The sequence below is a fragment of the Platalea leucorodia genome (genome assembly GCF_965183815.1).
Source record: "Platalea leucorodia genome assembly, chromosome: 4".
NCBI lineage: Eukaryota > Metazoa > Chordata > Aves > Pelecaniformes > Threskiornithidae > Platalea > Platalea leucorodia.
This window is the reverse complement of record NC_138826.1, coordinates 23,912,810-23,926,122: the sequence shown is the minus strand read 5'-3', so window position 1 is coordinate 23,926,122 and position 13,313 is coordinate 23,912,810. Positions and strand designations below refer to the sequence as shown.

Here is a 13,313-nt window from a genome sequence, read left to right as displayed (position 1 = left end):
TTTATTAAACTGTTTCTATGCCTGACGTTAATGTTCTCCACATTTGTAAATTTTAACTGATTGTACTGTATTTGAGAATTTAGTCTGTACTTGATTGAGGGGAATAACTTTTAAAAGTGTTTCCAGATCTATGAGAGTTGAACTTGTGTTTTGCTAAGGACTACCTGCTTTAAGTTCTAGAAAATTACTTGTGAAAGGAGCACTGGGTGTATACGATCTGCACTAAGATCCTTGAGACATTGTGGATTAGTTGGTGCCGAAAGAAAAATGAACAGATTCTGTTGCTGTGGGTGATAACATCCAGCTGTTACTGGAGACATTCAGTTAGACTCTGATGACAGCAGTCCAGTTCCACTTAGGCTGATCTAATCTCCTACCTGAGATAGGCCAACCTTGATTCTCTGCTTAGCACAAGTGAAACAAATTTCTTTATAATCCCTGTCAAAGCATTAGAGCTATGAATTTGCTGGTTAAATACCAAGCAGCCTGAAACTTGGGTACCAAAGTGATATATATTTTTATGTATGTGATATATATTGTAATACATCACAAGACAGGTTTTCCCCTGCTGTGCACCCATGGAGGTGGAGCCTCCGTCGTTCCTGACAAATCAAGCCTGGCTGTGACCAGAGTGACTACTGCAGTAAACTCTTGAACAGGTTTTTGTTCAACAGCTCGAGTTTTCTATGAACTCTCTTGTCTTGCAGTCCACTGACAAACCAGGTGACACATCCGAAGGTGGCCATTTCCCATTTGTTGTCCATTGGTTTTCTTTCAGAGTTAGGCAAGATCCAACCTCACAACCTTGCAGATACTCTCTTACACAGGCTTGAATCAGAAGGTCTTATGTGTTCCTACTTAGCTTACTGATTTTGGAAGCTTTTTCTGGAAATCTAACAGGATAAAGCCCCGTTGCTTTAGTGTTAGCTGGAGCTTCAGAGTTCTGTCATCAAATGCCCTGTTTCTTATGCTGACACTTTTCTTGCCTATTTTCCCACTACCTATATGAGGGATATGCGAGATGGATATTCTTCTAAAGTGAAGTTTGTGTTTGAGATCTTTACTTCTGGTTTGCTGTGACTTTCGGATGTTTCTTCCTAAGTTCTGCAAATTCTGTATAAAAACAAAAAGTTTGAATCGGTGCATCTACTGTGATGAACTGGATGAAAATCACCTGAGTGGGTCTAGGACAGCTCTTCCTCACTTTTGACTTGGATTACCTAGTCATTTGCAGATGCTGTTTAAGCTTTCTGCCCCATATCAACTGGTTTTGTCAGACCTTTGCATTCAGAATCATGGTGAAAATGCCTCTGTTTCATTACTGGAGCTTTACAACAGAGATTAAAGCAAAGACCTGATCCTCCAAATGCCACCTCAGTGCAGAAAATGTGTCGTTACCAGTGCATCATCTGTGACCATTTTTATTAGGCCATTGATGTGCCTGTCTATTCCATGAGGAATTTTAGGATTATAAGTGGTTGGTGAGGATTGCACTGAAGTGAAGTAACTGTAGCAATCCTGGTTAAAAATAACACTTGACTATTTAACCAGCACAAGAAATGGCTGACGAACTGTAGCATTGGGTGGGAACAAGCAGGTGAATCTGCAGGGAACTTAAAGCTGATGAGTCTTGTTTATCCTGAGTAACTTCAGGTAACTTGCTCCTGGTAGCTGATTTTCTCTCCCTTTAGGCCCCCTAAACTATCTCACCTCTGTATCAGACATGTGCTGATGTGCAGTTAAATCATTTAACTCTTAAATAGTTCAATTAACTGCTCCCCAGAAGCCTGCAAAAGTGCAAGTGAGCCAGGCATGAGTATCCTGATAGACTGTCTCCCCTTGAAATGCTGGGAGTTAGCTTATGTATTTAATGTTCAAAGGATCTCTGACGACTTCTTGTTCTGTGTGTATAGTGTGTCTGTCTTTGCTGGAGTCAGACCTAAGATAGTCAGAAACATGCCATAACGGGCAATCAAGCATTGAACTTAACCACAGCGTTTTCCTTCCCAGTCTCTGCGAACCTGAATGTGAGGAAGGTGCATGCTACAGCTGGCATGGGTCTCTCGAAAACCCCAACAGCAGAGATCGAGCGCAGTCTGTGTGGATCCGCTGTCTCTTCTGTCTCCAAGGTGACATGTTGTTACTTAAGATGTGCTAGAGGGGAAAGGGCTTGGCCTGTGCAAGTGAAAGAATTTACAGTGGGGGAAGTGGAATATATTATGAAAAAGGTACCGGGTTCATTGATACTAATGTTAGAGAGAATTTTAAGTGCAGTCTAGCTGAGGATTAACTAGCTAAAAAATGAGTGACTTCATGCTACATGCAGCTTGCATGCAATCAAATTATCTAAATTTTGACTTTGAGGAATATATCCCGGAAAACTTTAAGATCTAGTGTCTTTGAACATATTGACAGGAACTGCCTTGCATCACAACTTACAATAACTGCTTCTTGATGTTACCACTTGCAGGGGCACAGACTTTTTTTTTTTACTGTGCCACTACGTATTTTGAAAGTGGGGGATAATTTAGTATTTGCTACAGTTGTTAGTTGGTTACCTCAGAGTGGGAGAAGATGCTTTTTCTTTTTTTTTTTTTCTGGGGATAAACTGTTTAAATAACTGGCAGTTACATATCAGTGCCTGTACATGAAAACATACAAGTATTTTCAAGGAGAAATGACATTTCCTGTAATACTTTCATACTCATTAAAGGAAGCTTAAATGGTCTTGCTTATATAGAACAGAAGAAAAAAAAGAAGAAATAAACATTTCACTTGCTAACATAAGATTAACAAGCTTCCAGCACTTGTCAAATAATCCTACATTTTTTTTCGGTTATGAGAAGACTGCAGTACTTTATCATAGGATGGCTGTCAGTTGCAGCCATGATTATCTCTACAGGGGCAGTGATGCTCGTAGCAGCAGTCAGTCCTTTAGGTAGATTCATCCCAGTAGAGACTTTTTGTCCTGGCTTTAGATATTTATAAAAGAATGAATCTCAATTAAACAAATCAATCAGTATATATTTACTAAGAAAGAAAGCTATAAGGAATAATATTTTTTAATCACCAGATCCAAACAGACTCATTTGCTTTAAGTTTTCAAGGTAGTACCTGAACAAAGGATGTCAAAAAAGAAAAGGTCATGGTGTTTCATTGAAATATAAGTAGCCTATTAGATTTATATTGATCTCTTCCCTGTAATTATTATACAAAATAGATATTATGGAGAGCCTTTTCTGAAATGCGTGATATTGTCTGCAGGTCACGTATACCAGAGAACATAGCAGGGAACCAGAAGAGGAGGAAATGTACAGTGCAGAGAATTTCCGTCGCATTGCTCGCAGTCTCAGTGGGACAGTCATCTCAAACAGAGAAGAGACCTTGGTCTCTTCTCACAGTTTTGTAAGTAGAATGATGTGCAGCTTTCCAAAAAGCCATCCTCTGTGCGTAGGGTTGCTGTTTTCTCTGTCTGCATTTAGTAGTTAACAAATAAGACAGCAGACAACTGAATAATAAGCCATGATGAAAGCTTGTCTTTGTGAATTTTTGTTCTCTTCTTGGAAGAAGAATGAGCTTTTATTTAAGTAACAAAGCCATCTTCTTCAGGAGTCATGGCAGAGTAGTACCTGCTGCAGCTGGTATGCATGTGAGCTAATATTACTTGTCAGTATACAAAGACATCCAGTATAAACATTTTTTTCAGTTGACTTAGAGTGCTTTCAAGAACGCTTCTAATAGACCTATAATTTTAAAAAGACACCACTAACCATGTGAAAGTTTCTGCTCTCTTGTGGGTATATTCAGCAAGTAGCATTTTAAGAGAGTAAAAGTAAGTGTAGAGGGGAGACAGTTCAAGGCTTGGTACATAACATGTAGCCAGTTACATACAGGAAGTAACTAGAGAGATTGATATTTTTTTTTTCCTTTTTTATCTCTGTTAAGTAGTCTTAGGTGCAAGTTAAAACTGTTAGTGAGGAAAACAGTAACAGATTATTGTTGGTGTTCAGCAGCATAGCCAGATATAATGTGAAGGTTTGGCTTGGATTGAATTTTTTTGCGAACTGTGCTTAAATTTTGATTTGAAACCAACTGCAAAATAAGTGTAGAAGAGTCTCAGTTGCAAAATCAGTTATGTAGACTGGTTGGTTTGATTGTATCTTTCTGCTGTGTGCCATAAGGTAAGAATATGTCAGCTTCTGAATGTTTGCTCCTCAGCGTGCTTTAGTTGAGGGCTTTAATGCATACCTGTAGGTGCTGGCAGAAGCAATGAAAAACCTCTAGCTGTCCAAGACACCACCACCACCACCACCCCGCCCCGCTGAATGTTTTTATCCCCACAACAGAAGCAGCTGATAGGATGGCTGTCTGTCACCACTCTTCAAGTTAGTCACTGGGCTCAAATCTGTGATGGTTTGTTGTCGTGCCATTCAGCCAGGCCTGCTTTGGCGTAGGTACCTCCTAATAGAGGGAAGTGGTACAGCACTGGTAAATACTTCAGCTGCGACAGGTAGATCTGTTCGTAGTCTGGAATCGGAGCTTTCAGTAAAGCCTGCTAGAAAATAGGAAGGCAGGATCAGCAATACCCTTCTTTATTTCATGGCTTGTGTAGCATGGCAGTTCCAATGCTGACTGGCCTGCCCTTGTTCTGTGGATTCGGTTTGTAAACCACACCTCCATGACTGGTTTGTGTTTGTTTTGGCTTTTTCTCTTTGGTATATTTCCAGTCAAATGATCCTCCTTAGTAGCCCACTACTGCAGTAAGAGCCTTACTGGATTGATGCAGCTTTTATTTGTATTTCTTTTTCACATACAGATGCATGTTTTTGTTCCGATGACTCATCCCTTTCCTTGGATCAACACCATCTTTGCTTGATTCAACCCAACTCTGTGTTTACTCATCATGTTATGTTCTCCTTTCTCATTTTATAAAAGGAAGCACCAAATACGAGGAAAATGCCAGTGGACACCAGCCACCGTTCTTCCAGCTCCACTTCCCTTCCTTTCCCCCATGATCCTCCTGTGTTTCCCTTTGATCCCCAGCACAACCCAAACCAGGTGCAGCACCTACCCCATGATGTACTGATGCCCAGCATGGTGGGCAAGGCACGTAAACCGTCAGGTAATCACAGGACTTTTCATCCTCCTTCGTGGTCAGAAATATTGCTGAAATACAACTCTTCAGATCTTGTCTTTCATAATGATGTTTCACCATCTACCTGAATTCCTCCAGAAATCTGGAAGGACGAATCATGTTCTTTTTCTTCTTCTCTGCCCTTTTGAGTTGTTCCGTGATTCTGTGCTAAGCAGACCTAACAAAACGGAATAATCTTTATGGAAACATTATGGTAACTTTATATAAAATCATATTCACATTTTTGTGACGTATTTTCTTTAGCGTAAAAGTAGCAGTAAGACCCACCACCTTGTTCTCATGTGTGAGAGTACTTCCACAAGCTACTCATTCCAGCAAATCACACATGTAATTGTGGCAATAGAAATAACTAATTCCTGCATGAGAATTATTTTCCCTGTGACAGCCATCAAAACCAGTTTGATCTGCCGGCCTCGAAATGTTATGTTGGGCACCTCCTTGATGACACAAGGGCTATTAAAGAAATCTGAAGTCTGTGACAGCAGCTGTGGTAGGATAAGGAGGAAATGCAGTGAGGAAAGTGAATGCTATAAAGTGCGCGGCTAGCTTTTATTCAGAATTGCATGTCAACCAGTAACTGGATGTACTAGTGATTTCATTTTTCTTCTGTCACCTGTTGGTCACAGCTGAAAGTTCAGAGAGAATGAAACAAAAAAAGATAACTAAGCAAACCTTTTTCTTTTTCCCTAGGAGATCAAAAGAACATCATCCAGAAACTTTTGGTTGTGCCTGACAGGGGTGAAGCTTTCCAAGGTGAAGACTACCCAGGTGTGGCACTGAGCTATGGGAGTCTCCCTTGTGCACCCAAAGGCACCCTCTCCCAGGGGCAAAAGCCTCTTGTTAATCCGCATTTAGGAGGTGGAGCATCAAGTGTCTCTGGCCACTGGCTGAACACGAGCTACCCTGCCAGGCAAACAGCCACGTTACCAGATAAACGAATGACGCTCTGGGGGAAACATGCTGGCCAGCCAGGCAAGAGTTTACAGGAAGGCTTCCTCCAGCAGCCTTTGCAACATCAAATGCATGAATCTTATGCCATCGGTTGCAGGCTACCAGCCAGCACAGACTACAGCACTTTAAGAATACCACATGAGCCTTCTTGGGATCCCGGTGCCTCTCAAGGTTGTCCTGTGCCCCCTTCTTGCATTAAGGCCCCGGGTCCAAGGAGAGTTGATATGCCCCCAGAGGAAGACTGGAGACAGAACAGCTACACCCCTCAGCCTGGCAGAAGGCGAATGCTGCCAATGCATGTGATGGATGGGACTTTTTCTTCTGCTTCAGAAGCACACAGAAATATGCTGGCTCGAGCAGCAGCAGCTACTGGCACCATGCAAAATAATGGCTGGTGAGACCCTGTCCACTCCATGTGCCCTGATAAACCGCTCTGTGAACAGACAATAGCTGTTGCCAGAGCATGGATTACATGGAGACAGCAAACTCTTTCAATCAGTATCTGTGCCAGTTTTGTCTTAAAATGTAGCTATACAGTATGTGGAAACTAATTGCACTGTATTTCATTTCTGACACTACTGAACTGCTGTCTGGATGGGGAACCCTAGCTATTCTAGTCCTGGCCTCTCCTAGCAAAAAAGTGCTATAGGAATGGGAAGCTTCAGGGGCATTGGTTTACGGGTAAGTTGAGAAGTATGCGCATGTTTTGAAGGAAGACGGCCGCTAACAAAAGGACGTTTTTAAGGACTCTTTCATGAAATGTAGCTTTGGTAAATTCTTCACATAAAAAACCAATCCTTTTGTTTTCCTCTCCTTCCTCTCTCTTGTTCCTTCCTAGGGGAAAAAAGCTGACCCACCTTCCAGGTTCCAGTAAATCTGCACTTGGCAGGCTGGCAGTTAGTAAAGCAAACACAGTTTTCAGTGTGCTGAGATCTCGGGCAGAGATCACAGCTGTAGTTGCTGCTGAGGAAGTGGCAGGGAGACATTGTTCATCAGTAAACCAGAATTTTCCCCACTTCCTTAAGGCAAACTAACAATGCTTCAAACAGAAAAGACTGTTAATGCTGCACGCTTAATTACACCAATGTAAACACAGAATAAGTTTAACTATTTTAGTGTCAAACATACTTGCTTTTGTAAGTATTTTTCAAATAAATCTATGAAAATAGTTCTATTTACCTGTCTGTGTATGAGCTTTCTTTGCTATTTGGCTTTACTCATCAGTTGGCCTGAAACTGCTGATTTATTTTCTTATACACTAACAAACATGGGTAAATTGTTTATTCTAGTTCATTAACAAAGTTTATGTAATAAATACTTGTTAGATTGGAAGACATGTATAGCTTTGTCCCTGGATTTGATGTTTCATCACTACTCTGTGCTTAACTTTCCCCTCATAACGGACAGTAATTAACAGTGTCCTTTGAAAAGTATTTTCAGACTTTGTTGGAGGGAAAACTACAGAATCCATGCAAGATGGTAGCATATGCAGATAGGACTCTTACACACAAAAAAAAAAGTCATTAGAAATTATTGGTGTAGCGAGAAGAGTCATTTTAATAAGAGTTGTACTCCTGCTCTTGCAAATGCTTTCAGGCGTGGTGGTGATGAGTTGTTCCAAAATGCGGAGGGCTCTGTTGTCCGCCTGTACGGGGAGCGGGACCGCAGCTGCGGTGGCTCTCGCCCAGCCAGCCAGCGGAAGGTCTAGGCTGCCCTCTAGTGCGTGGTACTCCGTGGTAACCTGCTCTCCCTCTTTATCTAGCTGAGGGTCTTCGTTTTAATTTCATGGTTTGCACCTTAGTGCTCGATGGAATTTCATCAGTTTTTGCTGTTTAGTCTGAGATTGAGTCTTATTCACTTTAATAAATGTCATTTCTCAGTTTCTTGTTTCTAAATAATTGCTGTTATGTCTGTTATTGTTACAATCTCACATAACTACATCATGCTAAATTGTGTTTTACACTTGGGATTATGTTGCACACTTCTTTGTACGTAACTGCCCTCACTAGCTGTGGTTACCAGAACAAAGCACTCTCTTCTTCCACCCCTCCATTCCAAAAAAGCCCTACCGACTTCCGACTGTTTCACATAATGGTTTTGCCAGTTCAATAACATGAAACTTTCAACAGTACTAGCTTGTTACTAATTTTCTAAATATAAAACAATGGAGTATTACTTAACTGAAACAACTATTTGATTAAGGTTTCCCAACAGATACAGAATTGTTAGTCTCTCTGGCTGCACATGGACACACCGTAGCCAGCTGCTAAGTTTCTAGCTGTAGAAATTATGATTTTAGGAAGTGACTGCAATGCAGAGGTGGATATGTGGACAGAAACATTCCTGTTGCAGTTCTCCCTCTCTCATTGGTAGAATGAGACTATTGGAGTAGAGGGAAGCTGGGCAGAAGGAGCCCCTGTTTGTTTTCAGCGTTTTGTTACCTTCAGCAGTTGGAGAAAGTTACAGTAGCCCCAGGATGCAAATGAGGACATGGATAAGTATTTGACACTTCGCTTGACTACAGCTTTAAAAAATTCAGGCTGCAGAGTGAGGCTTGAGTAGTCTTGAACACAATGATCTAAAAAAAATAATCTGCCAAAATACAGTGCAAAGTCACCTCTTCAAGAATCAATATGGAGTATGAAACATTTTCAAATAAAGAAAATGTGCATGCTTAGATTTATTTATTTATTCTAATCCTAGCTACCGGGAAGGAGGAAGTACACTTCCATAAAGCTCTGCAGAATAATCCGGAGTTGATGCAACTCATTTTAATCACTGATGGTATCCAGCTTTTCTTTATAAAGGGCACTGTTGCTTTTATGCCATCATCATAGTTCTATCTACCAGGTTTCAAAACCAATTTGTAAATGTCCTGTGTATATTAATTACTTACTATGAAATTAACTCAACCAGAGGCCTGAAAAGGAAAAGTTGGGACATAACCTCTGAAATACCTCCATACCAACCGGTATGTTAGTATATCGGAATAGAAACAAACTGAAGTAGATTCAGCAATACGTAACATGGGAATGGGAGAAAATGTGAAGCTGGAAGAATACCTTTACTTCATCTGTAGCTTGTCCCTGCAAGTCTTAGTGAGGTTAGTAAGTTAATATTTACCTGGTAATTCATTTGACTAGCTGCTAACTTGTAAGTCCCTTCAGTGGTATTTACTGGCTATTTAAACTCTGGAAAAATCAATTCTGTATTAGTTTAATAGCTCATTAAAGTTCACTGTTGCCTGTGAGGAGGGAGCTTCCACAAGGAATTTAGCAGCTATTTTGGAACAGTCTTTCTTCTTAGAGTTTATGAAGTTTGTAAGCTTTGATGCAACATAACCAGGGCTTTCTTCACAGAATATCTGTCACTGGCTGCAGAGTAGGTTGATGGATGGAATTAAGTGAAATGAAACCCCCACGCACTCAAACTTACATTTTAAAATAATTTAATTTCAGTTCTCCTAAAACCAAAATTCTTACTCCCTATATTTGTATGATCTCTCATTGTGTTTGTAATACACGTTTAGACCCGGCTGTGTAGGGGGCTCAAAAGAGCAATAATAAAACTAAGAGTGACTTGGTGTTCTAGCAGTAGCAAATTTGTGTAAATATAATCCTTCTGTGTATTGAAAAGGAACTACCTAGTACAGTTTCTTCTCTTGAAGGCAATAGAGTTTGTGCACACTGTTTATGGAAATCATACTCAGACCTGCTGAGCAGCAGATTTGTTCAAATGGGAGTATGTGCTGGAGCGTACAGCACTAGTGAGGTAACCAAAATGCACTCTGCTTTAGAGAAGTAAGCTGCAAAAGCGCAAGGTAAGTGCCTGGTCCTTCCTAAACAAAGGCTGATGCACCCGCGTTAAAATGCGGGGAGTCTGGAAAGAGGGAATGAAGTGTTTTACTGATACTTTCCATGATTGCCAACATTGCTGAAATGGGCTTACCAGTGATGGCTGGGGTAGGATGTATAAAGTGTAGGCAGGGTTCCAGATAACGGGCAGTCATGCGGGTTTTGCATCTAATGTCATTGGGGAGAGGTCCAGGGTAGGGGGTGGGGAGAAGAGACGAAGGAAAGCAAAAGACAAGAGCGAGAGGGTGGGTTGGAATAGGGAGGAACGGACGGATAGGTGAAGAAGGCAAATGGAAAGAAAACACGTGCATTACATCTCTCCACTCAAAGAAGAGGCAGCAGTTCGTCTGTCTGAACTTTCTTTTAATGGATAGATTCCTGCACAGAGAGGATCTTCAGCACCAGCCTGCTGCTGAAGCCTTTGAGAAGGGAAGATTGACTGGTATAGAGAATAGGCAATGTTCTTTATGGGAGTCTAATGACGTTCATGCCACGGTAAATGAAACTGTGCAGAAACACTTACATACCACTGCTATATGTATAAATAGACAGACATTGGGCAAACAGTGTAGGTTAAATTAGTGTTTATGCCAGCTGGGGCAAGGATAAAAATGTGCTTAGGTTTTACAAATACCTCACTCACGTTAGGTGCATTCTGGAGCCTCCTGCCGCTGTGCTTTCTCCCGTTTAGCACTATGGGTGGCAAGAAGCACAAGTATGAGATTTTCATCCATCTGTACTTGCTGCCTCTAGAATTTTATCACTGCATAGTCCAGAACCTTTTCAAGCCTAGTGAGATATCTGTAATGCTCATTTTATGCTAGTTATTCCTCCATTGCCAGCTATCACTGATGGAGTTACCTTTAAATCTTCAGAAAATGTTTTAGAAAAAGCATGTTAGATTAATTTTTTTTTTTTTATCCTCTTGCACTACTGCTGAAATTATTTTCTATCTGCATCATTCTAGTTCATCGCAGGATTTTTTTTATCCTTTAAAACCAACAAAATATAACTTGGAAATGTTTTTAAGATTGCTATTTGATTAACGGAAAATTACCAACTAAAACCAGCTATACAGTCACTTCAGAACACTGAATATGTTTGCTAGCATCTTTATGGAAGCAGATGTAAATGGATGAGTTCAGCTGAAGAAACCTAAACGTCCTTATTGGCATCAACAGAATTGTTTTAGTATTCATTCTTGAGTGAGTAAGCACTGCATATACTCATGAATAAGATCAAGTGTCTATTTGTAAACTAACTTCCATTAGATTTATTGAAGGAGGGTTATCTTGAGTTTGGGATGGCCCAGTCCCAGATGATTCACCAGTGAATCAGAGGCTTGAGAAGCTTTATGTGTATGTATCACTAATCAAAATAATTTTGAATATGAATACATGAGAAAAGTGAGTACAATGAAACTGCACTTTAGTAATAAATCTAAAAATCATTTCATGTTGTTAAATTTTAGCGTAACTTTTTTACTACTCAGGCAAAGTGATTTTGATGGCAATCTAGGATTATCTATCATTCCAGGCTTTTTACTCAAAATTTATACCAGTTAATTGTTACGTGACCGCCAATTGAGGGAGTTCCAAGCATAGAACTCTTGCTAATTACAAAAAAAAAAAAAAATCTAACTATTCAAGACTGTCTTAAGTAGCTTAAAGCACGTTAAAGCATGCGCATGTTAACGTGCAATATCTATGTGAAGAGCAAACAGTAGCTGAACACAAGTAACTTGCTTTGATTTACAAATCTTGACTTACTAACCTTGAATTACTTGGCTGGAATGCTGCACATAAGGCTAAGTTAACTAATGAATGTGTATTTCTACTTCTCTTGTCTGGCAAGGTGTTGGTTATATATATATATATATATATATATATATACACACACACACACAAACACACACAATCATATATATAATTGTATAACCTACCGTCATACTTATATGCTATTTAAAAAATCTCTGGGTGCTGTTTGCTATGGAGCTACGTGTTTTGTTGTTTGAAAATAATTTGTTTTCAAATTCCTGTAGTTCCAATACAGCATACTAAACTTAAGCTTTTTGTAAAGATTGAGACTGACTTTTTTTATATATAAAATATATCAATCAAATGCAAGTTAACATTATACCATTAAGTCAGCTACAAGTTTTTAGAAATCAGGCATGTATTTTTAAGTACATTTAAGAAGAAATAACTGATTGTTCATGACCCTATGTATTAATTGTTCCTGATCGGATGAAATAATGCATAAATAAATTTTCCATTTGTTTTGGTAGTTCAGGTGGTTTCTCCAGATAGATCAAAAAAAAAAAAAAAACAAAAAACAAAAACAAACAAACAAAAAAAAACAACAAAAAACCCCTCAGTTGACATTAAAGAACCACTTTGGCACTGGTTTTGCCTTACTGCCCTTAGAGGCTTAGAAGAAGCTATTTAATGTAGCAGATATAACAGTCACGTGCTTATGACACCTTACTCATCTGAAGAGGGAGAGGAAGGTATGGGTGTGGGAGTCTCAACTGATTTTTCACAACAAACTACCGATTTGAACACAAGGATGTAATTCATATGAGGAACTGAGATGGTACAGACCAGAAAATAAATTTATAACATCTCAGTTTATGGGAGAGAGAAGCTCACATCTCTCCAGTGGTTTTATAATTTTCTAGTTGCATATAAAGTTACCGGGACAAAATATGTAGTTGAAAAGCTTTTAAATCCTAATGTGGGATTTTTCTGGGATATCCTTTTGTGCATTCATTTAACCATTATCATGACCTCAGGTTTGCCTAGTTATGAGGGTCATTTTTTGTTCAACTCTTTCTTAAGCTATCCAGTCCCAATGGAACAGTTAATTCTTATTAATACTTAATGGTGTTTGGTCTCAGTAGCTTGGGGAAAGGATGCAGAGGGGTAAGTTGAGGGCATAGTTGCACTTTTGCCATCTGGTAACGATGGCCAGATGTGTTTGTGAGGAAAGAGTGCGTGTACTTTTCAGCAACTGAGTCATCATATCTCTGCCTGTTGTGGGTTTGTTCCCTCTGCCCAGTTTCCTTTCAAATTGCTTAATGGGATTTCTGTGATCTGTAGGACATAGTGTTCATGGATCAACATGCTTCATTGAAGCTCAAAAAAAAAAAAACAAAACACACTGTTTTACATCATAGTTCCTGTTATAGAGCAACAAGATTGTTGTTTTTTTGATAAGGTCCTATATGTAGACCTGCTTACCTTGAATACTTTGTCAGTTCAGTCTCTTGCTTGTGGAGGCTCTGAGAAAACTAGAGAGAACACAAAGGAGGGCAGCAAAAAGCAGAGTGAACTCAATTTTTAGAGTGAGTA

At 39.7% G+C, this 13,313-nt stretch overlaps 1 protein-coding gene across 1 annotated transcript in view; it reads left to right on the top strand.

Moving 5' to 3' along the window:
- USP54 (ubiquitin specific peptidase 54) overlaps positions 1-7,286 on the top strand; it is a 54,128-nt gene extending 46,842 nt beyond the window's left edge. The window contains exons 19-22 of the mRNA XM_082310036.1: positions 2,011-2,129; positions 3,265-3,405; positions 4,936-5,122; positions 5,846-7,286. Coding sequence (XP_082166162.1) covers positions 2,011-2,129; positions 3,265-3,405; positions 4,936-5,122; positions 5,846-6,504 — 1,106 coding nt within the window. The 3' untranslated portion in view covers positions 6,505-7,286. The remainder of the gene's footprint in view (positions 1-2,010; positions 2,130-3,264; positions 3,406-4,935; positions 5,123-5,845) is intronic.
- Positions 7,287-13,313: the final 6,027 nt, after the last annotated feature.